Source organism: Nomia melanderi, chromosome 8 (genome assembly GCF_051020985.1).
Source record: "Nomia melanderi isolate GNS246 chromosome 8, iyNomMela1, whole genome shotgun sequence".
Classification (NCBI taxonomy): Eukaryota; Metazoa; Arthropoda; class Insecta; order Hymenoptera; family Halictidae; genus Nomia; species Nomia melanderi.
The window spans coordinates 2,485,975-2,505,305 of NC_135006.1; the positions used below are offsets into that span (position 1 = coordinate 2,485,975).

General features: G+C 31.3%; 3 protein-coding genes across 5 annotated transcripts in view; 2 read left to right on the forward strand and 1 right to left on the reverse strand.

Annotated features, from left to right (window-relative positions):
* Positions 1-5,654: 5,654 nt before the first annotated feature.
* On the forward strand, positions 5,655-6,407 carry LOC116426478 (putative exonuclease GOR). Its single transcript, XM_031975469.2, has one exon. It carries the CDS (start codon positions 5,655-5,657, stop codon positions 6,405-6,407), a length of 753 nt encoding a protein of 250 aa, XP_031831329.1.
* Positions 6,408-8,879: 2,472 nt separating this feature from the next.
* LOC116426683 (solute carrier family 53 member 1) lies at positions 8,880-15,682 on the forward strand. 2 transcript variants are annotated; one of them, XM_031975977.2, is made up of 10 exons: positions 8,880-9,314; positions 9,787-9,909; positions 9,993-10,146; positions 10,489-10,733; positions 10,915-11,176; positions 11,257-11,624; positions 11,701-12,043; positions 12,402-12,571; positions 12,637-12,770; positions 13,157-15,682. In XM_031975977.2, exons 2-10 carry the CDS (start codon positions 9,841-9,843, stop codon positions 13,410-13,412), a joined length of 2,001 nt encoding a protein of 666 aa, XP_031831837.1. In that variant the 5' UTR covers positions 8,880-9,314; positions 9,787-9,840; the 3' UTR covers positions 13,413-15,682. The 2 variants fall into 2 exon arrangements, with proteins under 2 accessions (XP_031831837.1, XP_031831836.1); XM_031975976.2 differs by lacking the exon at positions 8,880-9,314 and adding an exon at positions 9,337-9,516.
* The window catches only part of LOC116426684 (Endo-beta-N-acetylglucosaminidase), a 48,346-nt gene continuing 44,541 nt past the window's right edge, over positions 15,527-19,331 (reverse strand). For both annotated transcript variants that reach the window (XM_076369902.1, XM_031975985.2), the window contains exons 5-6: positions 17,537-17,683; positions 15,527-17,185 (exon numbers count right to left, since the gene is read on the reverse strand). In XM_076369902.1, the coding sequence (XP_076226017.1) occupies positions 16,928-17,185; positions 17,537-17,683 (405 nt within the window). In that variant the 3' untranslated portion in view covers positions 15,527-16,927. The remainder of the gene's footprint in view (positions 17,186-17,536; positions 17,684-19,331) is intronic.

The following is a 19,331-nucleotide window of genomic DNA, read 5'->3' on the forward strand; positions in this document are numbered from 1 at the left end:
TTATAGTAGTTCGACGATTCTGCCGCAAATGATGTGAACATAGGCACATTTATGGCGTATTTGTGTCATAGAGCAGTTTACAGAGATGAAACTTCAATGTTTTTTCAAGAGCAAGTTTCTACTATGGAAGCGTTACAAAAATTCTGTTCCATGAAGATAGTTGCAGAACTCAGCATTTTGAAATATCGAGCGTGCATAACGGAAGAAAAATATAGTTTGTACAGTAATGATGCACAACCCTCTGCGTATAAAAGTATAGTGCTCAGTGTCCTTTAGGAGAAGAGCCCTGAAAGGAATGCAGATCTAACTGACAGGTCTAGCTTTCGCCTTTTTTAATCTCATTTTCGATATGAATTTGCTATTCATCAATATGGTTAGACGTAACCAATCAAAACTATGAACAGGACACACAGAGAGTCCGTTTCCCTCGAAAATAGGCTAACAAAAGATAAAAGCGGACCAATTAGATTCGTATTCTTTCTAGGAATCAATTTCTGTGCAGCAATCACAGATTTTGATATCATTGATATCAATTTACCATTTGATATCAATTTCGATATCAATATCACGATACCAAATAAAAATCAAATCGAAACGTTTCGAATCGATTCCCGTTCGATACTTTGCGAAATTATCGATACTCATTTGATAAATACCCAATGCAATTTTTAATACTCATTTGATATTTTTTATAGGTTAATATACAGTGGATCACAAAATTATTCGCTCAGTCGATAGTGCGGTAAAGATAAATGAATTAACCATACAACGAAGAACTTTTTCAGATTTCTTTTGATGGATATACATTATTTACAGTTCAGTGTAACAAAATGGTATAAAAAAGTATAAAGATTTGATTTATAATTGCAAAAAAACGAATTGTGACAAATATCTACACTTTTTCACGCCACAAAATTATTCGCTCATTTCATAATAATTACTGTTTTAATTATTATCTTAATAAAATTAATATTTAGTGGGATACCCCTTCTGTTTTATAACTTCTGCTAGCCTTTTTGGCATTGATCTCACTATTTTCTGTAAATAATTAACATCAATGTTTTGCCATTCCTCTTGTAATCTGTTTTGTAGTTCAGTTTTATTTTTAATTGAATGTTTACGTATTTTAGTGTCTAGTATATTCCACACCATCTCGATAGGATTTAAATCCGGCGATTGAGGTGGAGTTTTCATTACTTTCGGGCAATTGTATAGCAACCATTCTTGCACTACTCTTGATTTGTGCTTGGTGTCGTTATCTTGATAAAAGTGGAAAATGTCTAAGATCCCCATCTTTTGAGCACTTTCCTTTAAATTTTCTTTTAAAATATTTAAATACATTATTTTGTCTATTATGTTTGTAATAATTTCCAAATTACCCACTCCATGATAACTAATGCATCCCCAAACCATTATATTGCCGCCTCTGTGCTTAACAGTACTGCATAAGTTTTTCGGATCCAACTCCGTGTTTGGTTTTCGCCAAACTTTTTGCGGGCCATCGGAACCCCAAATATTGAATTTGCTTTCGTCGCAAAAGATGACATTTTGCCAAAATTCAGGAGGCTTCGAAATATAGTTTTTCGCGAATTCTATTCTTTTTTTTCTGTTCATTTCACTTATATAAGGCTTTTTCCTTGCTTCGCGGCCGTTGTACCCATTCTTTCGCAGTGTTCTTCTAACTGTTTCATGGGAAACTTCTTTTTCAGAAAAGCCTTGAAGGAGTGAATTGATTTGGGGAGCACTTATTTTTGGATCTTCTTTAACTTTTCTCACTATAAATCGCTCTTCCGCGGAATTTAATAATTTTTTCCTACCACGGCCTGTTTTATTTTCTACTCGTCCTTCTTCTTTATATCGTTTTATAACGTATCGCACTGTAGAATAACTTTTGCAAACAATTTCCGCAATGTCCCTAATGGATTTTCCATTTTTCCAATGAAAAATAATGATTTTTCTAACTTCCAGATTTGTTTCTTTACTTTTTCTACCCATAATATTGAATTGTTGAGACAAGAAGTTACAAATCAAGATCAATGCTTTTTAGTCACTTGTCTACGTTATACTGACTACTTTTAGCGAAAAGCATAAACAAATGCCCACCAAATTGATAGCACATTGATAGCATTTGTTTTAGTTGGTTCGCAACATGGGCGAATAATTTTGTGACGTGAAAAAGTGTAGACATTTGTTACAATTCGTTTTCTTTGCAATTATAAATCAAAACTTTATACTTTTTTATACCATTTTGTTACACTGAACTGTAAATAATGTATATCCATTAAAAGAAATCTGAAAAAGTTCTTCGTTGTATGGTTACTTCATTTATCTTTACCACACTATCGACTGAGCGAATAATTTTGTGACCCACTGTATGTTACGAAATTGCCGACATTCATTTGATATTTTGTTCTATGATTAATGCTGATGCTTAGGATTACGCATTGCAACTCAATATTTTGCATACAACATTTATGTATTACTATTGTACTGAGTATCCATAATTTAGCTAGTATATGTTAGGTTTAAAGCTTAGTCTTAAGGAAAGGAATTTAAGGATGAATGCAAGCAACAGGGAAAGGGCCATAAAAGAGTAAGCTATAAACGCAGGTCTTGGCGTTACCACTTCTGTTTGAAAGGACTTGAAGGGGTGCGGCCAAATATTTTATTGACGGTGCGTGTCTGATGAATATTTGTTGGACAATATTTGTTTCTTATTTCAACCCCTTGGAGTATTATTTACTTTCGCTACTGAGCTCGTGTAACACTTTACTATCGATCATTTGGAAGAAATGTAACAAAATGTTCTGTTCTACTTCCAGTGGAAATTTCATTTGAAGACAATAAATTGATAATAGCAAAATAGTTGTTTGCTTTGATCCGTGGGGAATGAACAATATTGAGTTTTGTTAAATTAATCTAGGAATCTTCATCACGAGTCTCACTTGTCATTGTATGGCAAGGAGTTAAACGAGACGTTAATCCTTTGATCCGAGCGGACCCTTCTATGTAAGTGCTATTGTATGCCAACACATTGAATATCCACGCCCAAAGTAATCCTAAACATCAGCCATCAACATTAGTCATAGTACAATTTCCTACAGTAATGGCTAAAGAAATCCAAAATCCCTTAAACTGGTGGTGTTTAAACCTTTATGTCCTCAAACATCCGAATCCAATCGATCATCGACGACATAGCTTAACCGTCTATCCCACAATATCCTTTTCTTTTTCTTGTTTTTTTCTCAAATTTTCCCAGTAGATTCATTTCTCGACACAAACAGATTTTATCGAGCCATCTTCGGATGAGCATGTAGCCACATCGAGAACACGAACGATACACCGAGATCTACGAAATTCTGTTCAATCTGTTACTTTGTTGTAAAATAATATTTAGTTTAATAAATGTTATATAACAGACACAATTTTGATGGAATACAACAGTGCTTGTAAATTGTAAACGATGGAAGATATTAGAAAATGGTTAAAATAAAAGTCATACCGTTTCTTGGAATCTATAAATATACGTGAAAAGCTTTTTCATAAAGTAAATTTCTCAGTTGCAATTTTATAAAAAATCATTCGTATAAATTTTCAAAATTTTTGTTATATACCTTTATAGGTTTCAAAGAAATGTATAATTTTCATTTTTCAACCATTTTTTCCTAGCTTCTGTTGTTCGCGATTTATAATTGCATAGAAGGGCCTATTCGAGCAGAAGGGTCGATTTCCTCTTAAAGTGAAAAGTTAGGAATTACGAGAAAGGGGACGAACGAATTACAGTGAACACTGGGCAATTGTAATATGGGGCATCTCGGCGATTTTAACGTCTCCTTTTTATTCGCAGTCCTTTTCTATGTCCGCAATTTCGATCGTTTATTATACAAACAATTATGATCGTAATTCTATCGTGTTTGATGTCATTTTAATAAGAAAAACACAACAAAGATGGTGGTAAAAGTTGCATTCATCAAAAGTGAAAAATAAAAAAGTTTGACTTTTAAGTTAAAGGTCTCAAACTCATCACGAGCTTTTAACCCTTTGCGGACGAAGATTCTTCGAAATGTACAAAATTTTCAACAGATAAAGCTAAATTATATATTAATTGAACAGAAACTATATGTTAATCTCTTGCTGTTCGAGTAATTAAATCATTTGCCTACGACTTAGTCTTCCAAATATGAACGTTTCATCTCGACGAAATGTCGACATTCGTTCGCAAAGGGTTAATGTTGCCCAACGCTTTGACTATCAGTTTTTCGTTTCCCTTCGCTCGTATTATCCTTCTCTACGTCCGCCATGCTAAAATCTTTGTTCCTTGGGGTGGATTCGATTCCATCCCTTCATAATTACAGCCTTCCGGTCCCGTTGAGTGTTGCAATTATCCAACGTTCACTGTACTGCTTCAGTTAAAAATGGACGTGTCACAAATTTCTTTCGAATAACGATTGCAAAGATTTTATTTTCGCGTACAAAGCAATAATGCTTTAATTCTAAAAACTTTTTTGAATTAGCTTCAGTTTATTTAAGAGATCGATGTTATAGTACTTGATGATTTTTATTCGAAGAATAAAAGGATTGAGAATACAAAGTAAAATGAAGTTCGTTTTATGGAAGCGAATCTTGCAATAGATCTTACTGTCACTTCAAGCGCTCGAAACGAGAAGATGCCGTGATTATGACAGAGAGAACGGAGACGTCAGACAATCATTCGAGTTTATAATGAATTCAAATACCAAAACCTACAGTAGTATGGTTACGATACGATTCTTGCAGTTTAGAAAGTTCTTGCTAATGAAGAAGTAACAACTACAGCAAAGGAAAGACGTGATGTATCAAGAGAAAAAGAGATAACGAAAAATACGGAAAAATTGACGAATATAAAAATAACAACTCGAAGACGCCTCTGGAAACTGTGAAAAGTGGACTGCGCGTAGCTCATGTTCTATGAGCGGTTTCCCGACCTAATACGACCTGAATCGATATCAATTTACGCGATCTAAGTTTAGTGACATCGACTAAAATTTACTTTTGTTTTCTGAAATGTCATTATTATTATTTTTTCGTTAAGCTGCGTGAAATAAATATGTATTCTTAAAACTTACATCGGCTTTTCTTCCCAATATTTTGTTTTCTTTCGTGCTGACTGCGTATCCAATGTGACCATATCCGCAATAGCTCAAGTTCGTCATGTATGTATACACTCTCAGAATTTTGTATATATATTTGTTTGTTTCTACATACCAAATTCGTCAGAACAGTACGTTTGAACACGCATCCAGTGTAACCGCAGCCTTAGAAGCAAATGTTTGCTACGAAAGGTACAAAGCATTAGCCGACTATAAAAGTGTTTGTATGCTTGAAACCTATACGCTAATAGGCGAGGTTGATTAAAATTATCTACGGAAAATAACGCAAGTGCGACAACAACAGGAAGCAGTATGACATCTTCAGAAGGTTCCCGGATTATTTCTGGTACGAATCAATCCGTTACCGAACTCCGGGGAAGCAATCTGTATAATATCTTAAAAAAATGTATACTGAGTGAACATCAGCTTCGAATGAATGGATTTCCTCGACCACATCCAGACGGCGAGGAGGGACATGCGAAAATATACGTAATAAACTCACGGAATCATTTTCCCCTGAGCGAAATGCCTAACGAAAGAATCTGCAACCGATGCGGCAAGAGATACGCAATAGACGAGCAAGGATTCGCTTTGCGACCGGAAAAGTGTATATACCACTGGGGTAAAAAGTACAGATCGGATGACGAATATAGTTGTTGTCGGCGTAGGGGGCTAGCTGTCGGTTGTACCTATGCGGTAACGCACGTTTGGGAATACACCGACTATGAGAATCTTCGTGGCTACGTGAAAACCTTGCCAAAAGACACACCTGCCGAGGAACAAGGGATTTACGCGCTCGATTGTGAAATGAGTTACACGACGCGAGGTTTAAAAGTGACTAGTGTAACGGTCGTAAACGAAAATGGCTGTGTAGTGTACCAAACATTGGTTCGACCGGAGAGTCCAATACTTGATTATAACACAAGATATTCCGGAATTACGGAAGAAGACATGAGAAACGTGACAACGACGTTAGCAGATGTTCAAAAGACTATGCTCACTATGTTTTCAGAGAAAACAATATTGGTCGGTCACGGACTCGAGAACGATCTAAGATCTTTACAGTTACTGCACGACACAGTGATCGACACGACTGTCATTTTTCCGCATAGGCAGGGTTACCCGAATAAGAGAGCTCTGAAGAATATTTGTGCCGAATTTCTGAGGAAAACCATTCAGAACGATGCCAGCGGACACGATAGCAAAGAAGATGCTGTTTCTTGTATGGAATTAATTTTTTGGAAAGCGAAATGTATCGTTGACGCGAAACCTTGGTAGCCATGTTGCTCCTTCATTCTTGAGTCATTCCGTTCCAGAACTACCGATTTATCGTATGTATTGTATCATAATTTTGTATCTATAAACACGTGACGTGTGCGAATCGAATTAACTTAAGCTCAGCTATCATAGAGTCACCGTTTAGTTTTAAGCTTTATCGAGATTACATGTAAATCGCCGACGCAGGTTTGCCAGCACTGTAACCACCGATAAGAAATCCAGCGTCGGTGACACTTGTGCCATTAAACCGTCGTGATATTTATATTTATAATACTTGATACCGTTGAACACCGGAGACAATACGTAAATATATCCTGGTAAATGTGTGTTTACGTATGTTTTTCAAATTTATTATTGATCAATATTGGTATCACCAAAACAGTAGATTCGGTGACGTATCGTCGGTCAGTACTCTTGTCGGTGACTTCAATACAACTTATCGCATTCACGCGCTTTTTATTTAGTAGTCACTAATTCATATTGACGCGCAGAATTTGTATTTTTATGAGATTTCTTATTGCCGATATCTTAGATAGTCAACGCGATTGAATGTAATTAATCAAAATTATAAACAAAACATGTAGCGAAAGTCCCCTCGTGCCTCTAAGCCGTCCCAGGGACCATTTTGTGAGCAACGAACTTATTTTGAAAGGTTAAACATTTTTCAATAAACGACTTAATTCTGTACTATTTTATATTTTTTTATTGCAAATATTATATTGTGCTAGTAATAATGTCGATAAGAGCAGAATTTTAAACAGTTTCATGTTCGCCATTATCATGTTTAATCTCATTAATGTTTGATCATCGACTGCCGGCAATTATAAATATCAAATAAACTTTCGTTTGTATAATAATAAGCGAGTAAATATCTAATGTAATATTCTGCAACTATTTATGTAATATAATTCTTTTATTACTGATTTTTTGTTTCTTTACGTTCCCTAGTTTTCTTGATTTAATCTACTTATTGAATATTCTTTATTTAATCAAATATTTTTGATTTTGGTTTTAAAGTTTTGACGTTACCGTGAAAATAAAATTTTTATTCATACTCTATTATATTATTCGGTGTAGTCATATTTTATATGATTAATTTCGATTAATGTGGATATTAGAGTATGCGTGGATATAGATACAGCAGTGGTATTTGTTGAGTAGCAATTTGTTCGTAAAAAGTAAATTTTTCTTTCTAACGCCATAACCTTTTTACTTTCCATGCTTTTCTTTCGATATAGGTTCAATCCTAACACAAATTATCTAAATTTTAGAATATACCTGATTTTTTCTAGTCCAATGACTACAATAGACGTTGCACAGCTCACCAACAACATCGGCAACCGATTACATCGCCTAAGAGGATTTGCACAATATGTACTTTGTTAACAATAACAATAATGCAATGTAAAAAGATTGTTTTAGTACTTTAAAACCTTCCCTTAATAACGCAAAAAAGTTTAATTCTATATTATAAAAATTGCTTATTTTTACCACTGTTACACGGAATTCTTCCCTTAAATGAGGTCCTCTTAACACGTAAAATAATAAATATAGATGAAACGAAACAGTGATTAAAAAGATATACCCATTTTTTATATCGAAACGACGTTAAACGGAACTGCATTAAACAGGATTTTACTGTACTTCACGTAGCCGTTCACAGACATTCGGTGCAAACTAAACTATATAATTTAAAGAAAACTTATGTTTATTTACTTTCTCATGCAATAATGTTTTCAAGTTTTGGCTTATTTGTTTTTATAAGTCCCATTGTAAGACGATTATTAAAAACCGAAATTTAATTGTCCATATGCCTATACAGGCACACGTACATCGTAGGTAAACAATTTAAAAAAATTGTTGAACATGTTATAATTTCCAATTGAAGTATAATGTAATCGTTTAAATCAGTGTTTTATTGAAAATGTTATTCTATTACAATGATAAGTTAATTATTCTTGAAAGTAATAGTTACATATATATATAATTATAATATATTTATTAAAACTAATACAAATCTTAAGGGCGAAGGTTATTCTAAATTGTTCAAAAATTGTCTACTCACATCCTTTCTTATATGTTGTTCTCGAAATTGCATGATGGAAACAGTATGGTTGTAAGGTCATTAAATTAGTGTTTTTAATCCTTACAAGAATATGCAACAAAAAATGTAGTGTTCCGTCTTAAAAAGTAACGATAACCTTCAAATCTCGAAAAAATGCTCTGTTTTATATATATCGCCCTGTATAAAGATAGTAATCATAGATATCTTAAATATCAGGCTGCACTATCTATATAACTTGTATATAAATTAATTGTAAATAGAAAGTTCTAATAAGATATCTTACATACAGCACAATATTAATCATTTCTAACAATATATATTTTCCAATTAATATATATGTTCAGAAATAATATTAAATATTAAAACAGTAATTGTGAAACGCTAAGAATGTTTATCTTTTCTATGTTAACGATTAAAACGAATTCGAAGCATAGGAAAGATTAAGGGGAGCGGGCAAATAGGCATATAAATCTGTTGTAACGTACTCGAGTATTTTATCTATCGCAAACAGATGTGTGTAACGAGCAATTTAATTGTATTGTCCTCCGCGCTTATATAGCAAGAGATGGAAGAAATCTTCAGTCATACATTAGCTAACAGAAAACAAGTTATTCGATTTGTCTGTTTCGTATCAGTGATTGGAAATAATAACTGTATATTCAATAGAAAATTTAATAGTCTGTGATATATGTATAAGTACTAAAAATAAATACATATTTATATTTCAAATTGTGTATTCTTAATTCGACATGGACGAATGGAGAAAATATTGAATTACTGCTGACGACAAAGCACGTTATATACATTCAGTGTAACCTCTTTTATGGTTTAATTCATTAAAGGTAAATGAGAAAACACAACTAAACGTTAGATTTGTTTGTCAAGAATTCATTTTATTATTTTTTATCCAGTTTACTTTCATATTTTCATTGAACTTACTTTTTCAATAGATCTTTATTATGTTTTGACGTGAAACTCCTTATAATTAGCAGATTTTATGCAACTGTACTATATCACTTCATTTCTACGATGAACAAGTAACTGGTAAACTCTACGAATATTCCTCTATTATTTTGCATTTATTGGAACTGTTAATAATGAAATTATTAATTTTTATGTAACATTTATTTTAAATTTGTTTATAAAAATATAAATTTGCATAAAGTTTCAGAATCTAGTAATAATAAATTTATTGTATTGGTATGAAATAATTATATATGTATATATATGTTTAAAACAGAAATGTATATTATTCTTATAATTTGTTAACAATATGACATTTTTTTTTAAATCTTAAAACTCTGTTACTTTCAGAACAAAGAAACAAAATTTGGTACTGTTATAAATTACAATAAGGTTTAGTGAAAAATGAAGTTTGCTGAACATTTGTCTGCTCATATTACGCCAGAGTGGCGTAAACAATATATTAGTTATGAGGTAAAGTATATGTCTATCCGAATATACTAAAATTTTTATATTATTGTTTTCATAAGATTAATAATAACTTTGCAAATTAATAGGAGATGAAAGCGATGCTTTATACTGCTGTAGAAGAAGCACCATCTTCTGAGAGTGTCGAGCCTGAAGTAATATCTCGACATTTTGCCTCTTTTGATGAAGTATTTTTCACATTTTGCGATCGTGAACTGAAGAAGATCAACACTTTCTATTCAGGTGAGCATACTTTATAAAAACTGATATTTTTCAGTGTGAATTGTAATTATGACATGTTATTTTAATTTTTTGTATATGAATTTATATGAACTATAAAAAATACAATTATCAATAAGTAAACCATGAACCTTTATGCAAATTCACATTTTTACAGGGAAACTTTTAAGAAGAAAAATGAAACAGGGATGTAGTTTCTCTATTAAGGATGTTATTAGACTAAAAATAATATAAAACTTTTAGTATTTTTTATTAACGCTTTTATTGTACCATGGTTCGTGTGTTCATTTGTGTTATAAATGTATAAACATTTGCAATCATTTAATAAATATATGTTTTATATAGAGAAGTTGGCAGAAGCAACGCGTAAATATGCTGCTCTTCATAGTGAGTTGAAAACAGCATTAGAACTGCAACAAGGCGGAGGGAAAAATAAAGGGAAAGTAAATGTTAAGCCACCTTTACCAACAAGAAAGCTTAGGGAATTAAAACTTGCTTTCTCAGAATTTTATTTGTCCTTAATACTTCTTCAAAACTATCAGAATCTTAATTACACTGGATTCCGGAAAATTCTCAAAAAGCACGATAAGGTAAATAGAAAGAGAAATCTGTTCATTAACTTTTCCATACATTTGCATTTAACTTCTTCCTATTCCTCATGATTGTAAATTCGCTTAAACAGTTATGAAACAATAAGGAAAGAATATTACTTTTTTTTAAGATTTTTACCCTTATTATGTACAAGTATATAAATTTTATTCCTACTTTCAGTTACTATCAGTAGATAGTGGATCAAAATGGAGGGTAGAATGTGTGGAAATTGCACACTTTTATACATCAAAGGATATAGACAAATTAATTCAAGAAACAGAAGCTACAGTTACAAACGATTTAGAAGGTGGAGATAGGCAACGTGCTATGAAAAGACTGCGTGTACCACCTCTAGGCGAACATCAGAGTCCTTGGACCACTTTTAAAGTTGGATTGTTTTCTGGTAGTTTCATTGTCTTATTTGTAGCAGTTGTACTCTCAGGTAATATGATAAACTTTATTAAGACTATATTAGTATGAATTATTATAATGTTTTTATATTCTTGTTTTTGTATTTTTTAGCAATATTTCATGATGGTGGGGAAAATTTAAAAATTGCATTTAGATTGTATCGTGGACCTTTACTCATCATACAGTTTTTATTTCTTATTGGTGTGAATGTTTATGGTTGGCGATCATCTGGTGTAAATCATGTATTAATATTTGAATTGGATCCACGAAATCACTTATCCGAACAACACCTCATGGAATTAGCTGCTGTATTAGGAGTTATATGGACTCTCAGTTTATTAAGTTTCCTGTACAGTGCAAGCTTAAGCATTCCACCATATGTAAATCCATTAGCATTAGTCTGTATTATGTTAGCATTTCTTCTAAATCCTTTAAAAATGTTTCGCCATGAAGCAAGATTTTGGTTGTTAAAAATTATGGTAGGTATCATTAATTTGAAGTAAAATACACAAATTTAATACAGAAATTTAAAGAATTTTTATTTTTTGTTTTTAGGGCCGAGTTTTCATATCACCATTTGCATATGTAAACTTTGCTGACTTTTGGTTGGCAGACCAATTGAATAGTATGGCCACTGCATTATTGGATTTCCATTTTCTAACGTGTTTTTATATCACTAATGGAAATTGGTTAGAAGCTGGTGATTCAACCCAATGCATGTCTGGTTCTTTAATAGTTAGACCTATAGTGAATTGTTTACCTGCGTGGTTCCGTTTCGCACAATGCGTTCGACGATATCGTGATTCTAAAGAAGCGTTTCCTCATTTGGCGAATGCTGGAAAATATTCGACGACATTCCTGGTAGTGTTATCCAATACTATGTGTGTTTATCACGCTGGTAAGTAATAATAAACATTAAACTTACTATTATGAGTAAATTACATATATTTATGCAAAATCAAAATTTATTTTTTTTTAAGAAACTTAGTAAGATGAAAATAAGTATAAAAATAATAGCACTTTGAAGGGATATTTTCTTGACGGTGAACGGAAAATTAGCAATTTGTATGAATTTTTGGAATTATTAGTTTAGAATTTATTAGACTAAAAGTAAGATATAAATACTAACGATAATAAAGACAGTATAAGCTATTAATGTGTAAAATTCACAGTTTGGTTATGTATTATAATAAACTTTAATCTGTTGATAAGTACTAATAAAGGAAAGTAGGAATAATTAAAAATTCTAATTTCAGTGGAGTATGGGACTCGTTGGGAAAATCCATGGTTGTGGCTATGGGTGATAAGTTGTTGCGTCAATTCCATATATTCCTTAACATGGGACTTAAAGATGGACTGGGGCCTATTAGATAGCAATGCTGGTGAAAATAAATTTTTACGCGAAGAAGTTGTATATTCAGCAGCGGTATGTAGTATCTTTCTATTCCTACTCTTGTTAATACAATATTTATTGTAATCGATTCTTTCCAGGGATTCTATTATTTTGCTATAATTGAAGATTTCATTCTAAGATTTGCATGGATCGCTAGTTTCGTTCTTGTCGAGTGCAAATACGTTTCTAGTGATTTAATGACATCCGTAGTCGCGCCTCTTGAAGTTTTTAGGTGAGATCTCATTCATCTTATTTCTCATATTCTATCCTTTATTATATCCTGTCCTTTGAATAATTGATAGGGGATAGAGTATCTATATTTTACTGTTCTTTTAAATTATATAATGAAAAGAATTCTATATTACATTCCATTTTGTGCACACAATAAGTACTTACAAAAAGTTCAATATGATTGATGTAACTTATGTCTAGTTTATTGTAACTGGTTACAATATAACAGTGTTTATTATGTATTTAAGTAATTAGTTATTTCTCGTAAGGAATACAGTAAAAATAGTTCTTTTTTAAGCAGTAGTAGTTATTTTTATTAGAATTGATAATGTTTATAAGATAAATGTTCCATTGTCACTTTAATTGTCTTTTTTTTTGCATAATTAGGAGATTTGTCTGGAATTTCTTCCGATTAGAAAACGAGCATCTCAACAATTGTGGTAAATTTCGTGCGGTTCGGGATATATCGATAGCTCCAATAGAGAGTTCCGATCAAACACAAATTTTACGAATGATGGATGATGAAAATGGTGTACTTAACAGAGGAAAACGTAAAATAGGAGGTAAACGACAAGCAATTGTCAAAGAAGATAAGCGTTTAAAGGAAGAAACAATCGATATAGACATATCGAATGTTAGTTAAAAGTATGTTCTACATTTTTTATCAAGTTTAATTTGCGCCGGGTTTTTTACGTTGCAGTCTATTTTTTTTATAAAAATTCATTTTTGGCAGAACCTTATTGTTAAACCTTATAAACGATGAATATCTTGCTTTCATGTTTATCAAAATTGAGAACTATATGAAATTGAAACTGTTGCAAGTGCCTTCTATATTGTTCTTATAAGAACTCTCTGCTAATTTGTGAATTTAATACGTTCACTGTCCGACCCTTAATCTCAAACTTACAGAAGTAAGTGACACTTTTGAGAGCTATAATAAATAACCTTTTTGAAGTACTACACAATATTATTTTACTAATTTTAAGATAGCTTCCAGGTTCATTATATATGTAACAATTGTTATTCTCAAGCATATGCGATTTAGAAATTTTCCTTTAAAATTATTATAATTCGTGCATAGATCATAGGACCGTGAACGTGTTAATAATTTAGTATTGTAATTAGAATGCAGATATCTACTCATAAATATTGATTTTTATAAATTAATTTACAAATATGGAAATGAAGATTGGTTTGTTTTATTATTATACTTTACTAACCTTTATTAAATATTTTATTATACTACATTTTCAAGAATGATTAAAACCATGGACACATAATATCTGCAGTCTAATTATAATATTTAAACTATAGTCTTCCAAAAATATACTTAGGCATTCAGTACATTACTTTCTTTTATTAGTAACATAACAACATAAATGCAACAATGAATTTCTGTGGAACTATGTCGTTATTTATTAGATTAATGTTAACGTTAAATGCCCAGAGAGAAGCAATTTAGTTGACTAGCACATGTGCCATTTGCCAATAATACGCAAATTTCAGATTTTATACACTACAACATATAATTTAATACAGTAAAAAGCAAACTTCTTAACACTGTAACAAAATATAGTTTTGTGAGGTTTTTATTTTATTTAAAGCCTAGAAAACTCAGCAACAAAATGAAAAATTTTCTGTTTGATTCCAGTCTTTTTATAGCGATTGATTAAACAGTACATTTGCATAGATATCCATACTTTAATAATGTATAGATTTGATAAAATTATAGTTTTCAAGTTTGAAGAACTGAACAAACAGTGAAAGAAATGTATGAAACGTGATAAAAAAAGTAGAATAGTACATTCTAGTTGTACATACATTCAACTTTTAGTTATATGTAGAGATCGAAATGTCAATATAAATTATATACATACTCTACTGCTGATGTAATTAGCAATGGCAAACCTTAGAATGTATAATTTGAAAGAAGAACTCGCTCATTATTTCACAGTATTTACTAATGGTACTTTAGAAGAGTAATTAATTAATACTATCTAAAAAGAACATTAACACAATTTATGCAGTGGCGCTGTTGCGTTTGAAATGTGCCTTTAGGATAGTGGAATTAATTTTATCTGAAACTATTAGATTACAAAATGTTTGCAATATCATTTAGTTATTCTACAACACACGAGTTTTCGTCTTGGTTAGGTATTGTAAATGTATTGTAATGTATTTGTATTATCTAGGCATGTTACTCAATACAGGTGCTGTTAAAGTAATTTGTATACAATTCATGAATCGTATATTAGTGATAGTAACTATTTAAGTAATGTATGTACAGCTGAACAGAGCCCCTAAGAGAAACTATGCACTAAGTACTTAATATTATCTATATGATAACATTTTGGAAAAATATTTTTACGCCTAGGAAAAAAAATTGTAAGTTGGCCATATAGTGAATGTAAAGATATCTTAGCAGATTTAAGAATTCCTTACCTACACGAATAACGGCTATGGTGGTAGTATATACAATTGTGGTTTGTACTCAATACTGAAGAAAAAGATAGATAATTTTTAATAAAACTTTTGTGCACGCTTTACATAAAATGAAAACTGCTTCAAAGATTAGCTTTGCAGTGTTTAAAAAAAAAGAAAATTTAAGCAGTGATTACTTAATTTTAATACTAATGTATTAGAAATTGAATTCCAATTATTGTGATGGTTTTACATGTATTTTTATATATATTTTGTTATCAAACTGGGGGTGGCTTTGATAGCGAATAAGAGTTATTACTAATCGTAAATGACAGATATTTTTACATATTATTGTATATAATTATGTAATATATAACATGTACATTCAGGTATAATAGTATATTTCATTAATAAAATATTAAGCAGAGAAAGATAGATGTTACACCCTGCGTACTATTATCTGTAGTTATTGTAATACAATTTGTAACAGCATTTATCATAAAAATTTATTTATTTATAACAGTAAACGATATACATGTACACGATATAGTCTGCGTGGAGCCATGAATAATTTCTCTACGAGGTCGGGTATTATAAAATGTTACACTGTACACTGTAATGAGTATGATAAATTGACATTACACGTAACACTTTAAAGCTAAATAATAGAAGAAAGCAATAATTACAAACGACTTAAAAGATTTTCCATTTTAACATTAACGTTACATTCTTTGTTCCATTTAATAATACAAAAGACTGTGAGAGTAATGTCAATAATGTTCAAGAAATGAATCGAGAAAAAATGTTTAATATTTGGAGATAATGTAAATAAGTCAACATTAAACAGTTTTTACTCACATCATTTTTATCTCCGAAGATGCACATAGTTTAAATGCCTGTTTTAAACAGTATGGAATATTTCCATAGTATTTTATTAGAATTTTATTTTATACATGAACCACATAATCATACATGTGTATTGTGAAAATACTTGAACAGCTTTGGCAGTACATTCAGTAACAAGTTGACTTTAAAATTCTTAGGCAATGAGTTACAATATTCAGTTTTTCATTAAGTTTATAAAAGGGTTTTTGGAACTCTTGCAGATTACTTGATTTATATTTTATCTTACATTACATTATTAGAGAATCATTACGCCTACAGTTGTCCTTTGGAATTATTATGTAATAAATATACATAAATATGTATTATATTAATCCTTTAAAGCCTGAATCTTATTTTCACGGGTACATGTTGGCGAAGTTTCAACAAACAATATACATTTATTCAATAACAATCGGTACTGCGTACCATAGAAAATAAATAAATTCACTAATTTGTAAAATATTAATTTGTCATTATACACATTGTACATAGCCATTTTTCTATAATTAAAGACGAGACAAAGTGTATCGTTCTTTGTCTAGGCCACTATTTTTTAATTATTCACATAGTCAAAGGTTGACAGCGAACTAACTAAAATCTGTAACAGTAATTAATTAATGTACATTTATAACGAATAAGTAAATATAATCTTGATTATATCCAGGATCTGAAAAAATCAAGCGTTGAGCAAAATCTTTCAGTATAGTAAAAACCAAAACAAGACAAATGTGAAACGTTCAACGATAGATGGTTAAAAACTCTTCCCTGCAATTCTAAAAACGTGTACGAGAAAACAGATTAAGTAGTGGGGTGTAGCATGATACACCTTCCGAGGAGTATTACGTGGTGTCCTCAACAGGTTTTCGAGGTGCCAATATCACTGCCATGACTGCTTGAAGCTTTTGACTTTCTTTCAGGATCCATGGCAATTGAGATGAACTCTTCTGAAATTTTCTTGTCCAGTCCAGTGTATGTTTGCGCTAGATCTACTTGATCTTCTCCTATTGAAGACATCCTTTTCTGGGAGTCCGTTTTACCTTCGACTTGCCTTTTCCTCTCTGTTGTACTCTCATGTTCCATACCTGTGTGGCGTTTTTGTTTCAGTCTCATCTGAAACATGATAATGTTTTCAATAGCTTTTGTTAAATATATATTTAAGATTAGTAATATAATGTTTAAATATATTAAGAAAATTGCGTCTTCCAATTTCATTGAGTTTTCAAGAAATTTTAATATTTTTTTTCTGGAAATCAATAGAATGTTATTTTTCACATATTTTCATAACTTATTTACTACAAAGAATTGGGTCGCAATTTATTGTCAATAGTTGATAAGAAAGTAAACCCTAATAAATGAAATTTGTTATGCTGTGTACTGTGCCGGTATAATCAACGTGTCACAGTTGTAATTATAGATAATGTCACTACATAATAAGGTAAACACGAAGATGATGGAACCTACCATTTGAGATGGGGGTCGTCCAGCATATGGCATGTGGGGGGGAAGTATAGGAATGGTACCATAAGACGGAGCAGGTATTGGCATGGGCCTAGCAGGTACGAATCCTCCAGGAAACTTTGCGGCAGGTGTTGGCATTCCATAAGGAGGCTGTATCAATTGAAAGGTACATTATTATTCAGAAATTATAGTCTTTAACCTTTTGCATTTTTTGCATTTTAGTATCGAGCATTTTAAATTCCACATCGAACAGACCCACTAGATTTGACCGCTTTGGATAATTGACGATGCATTTGAATTTCATTGGTGTTTGTCCGTATCATTGTTTACTTTTTTTATGTAAACTATATAAGTAATGTATTTTGTTTCTGGTGTGCAATATTTTCGCTGATTTTGATTGAATAAAAAAAGCGTTACGTTGTTATTCAGTATTTGTCTACCTAAGCTAAGCCAAGAGCTATCGCGTCCTTTGAGTCTCTTCGACAAGGTTTGTTTTAAAAGTCTTAGAACTCGAACCGTTAATATGTACAGTTATGAAATTGAACTTACGCATATGTACGTAAAAATAGAAAATTGTCAGGGATATATATATATATATACGAGTATACGTAGATATTTGGGAGTAAATATATATTGTACATTATATCCGTATGTTTTAATGAACAATTACTCAGATGAAGAGGTAAAGTCCTACCTAGAAGTCTTAACAGAGCAATATATCATAATGGTAGACAGTTTAAGTACCTATGTCAATGAATCAACTCTCAGAAGACGGATGATCATTTTGACCCATAATAAAATTTTCATTGTAGGCGAGTTTTATAAGGCACTTATATATTAACCTTCATGATTAATTCTAATTGCATATACTGTGGTTACATGAGTGTCTATTATTAGCATAAATAAATTAACAAATAAAAAAATACATAAATACGGTAAGCATTATTGCTGAATCAAAATGACATTCATTGAGAATTAATAAAACCTATGTAGATATTTAACACGAATACAGGTAATTAAAAGAAAAAACAGCATTTAAAATATTCTACAAATCTTCACAGAAAAGATTATTCTAAGTCATTAAATGTAAAGGAAGTTGCGTAAAGAGTTAAAACACTTTATAGGGGATACCATTTAGTGTGCTGTTTATACTTTCACTCTTTATATAGACGTTTCATCGATTCCCCTGTTTGTGTTGCTTTAACTCCTTGTCTTATGATACCTTTCTGAACTGTGTTCGATGTAACTACTTTCTTATTAATAATTTATGGAAAATAAAAGAAAATTTCAGTCTTATTGTATGTCAACGTATGCTCTAAAGTATAATCATTGATAACAGAGGAATAATATGTAATTTGCATGCAAACAAATTGAATAATACTTATATTTGTTAAATTCTATTTGGAATCTTCACCGCGAGTTTGACACGATACTGTAGGGCAAGAGATCAATAACAATGTTCTTTAATATCTAATAAAATTAAATGTTTCCTTAAGATTTAAATTCATTTTTCTTTCACACAGTATGATCGTCTTGTATAAATAATTGATATAATTTTTATTACAGCTGATCTCTCTTAATTCGTAATCATAATTCTTGTTGATTATTTTGTAAGAAAGTAATTAAAGTTTATATAGAAATCAAATCTGGCGTTCTAGTTCTTTTAGTTTTCATTTAAATGCGGTTCAAAGAAAATATGGCCGTCTCCCTCGGAATTACCCTACTATCTTTACGTACCAGACTCCACTCAATATTCATAAATTTCTACAAGCAAAAAGTTGAAACTATTCTGCGCGTA

Coding starts and splice junctions, on each gene's coding strand:
- LOC116426478 (XM_031975469.2), top strand. CDS start 5,655: ATGCCTAACGAAAGAATCTGCAACCGATGCGGCAAGAGATACGCAATA.
- LOC116426683 (XM_031975977.2), top strand. CDS start 9,841: ATGAAGTTTGCTGAACATTTGTCTGCTCATATTACGCCAGAGTGGCGT. Junction 9,910..9,992: donor AACAATATATTAGTTATGAG/GTAAAGTATATG, acceptor GCAAATTAATAG/GAGATGAAAGCGATGCTTTA. Junction 12,771..13,156: donor GCGCCTCTTGAAGTTTTTAG/GTGAGATCTCAT, acceptor TTGCATAATTAG/GAGATTTGTCTGGAATTTCT.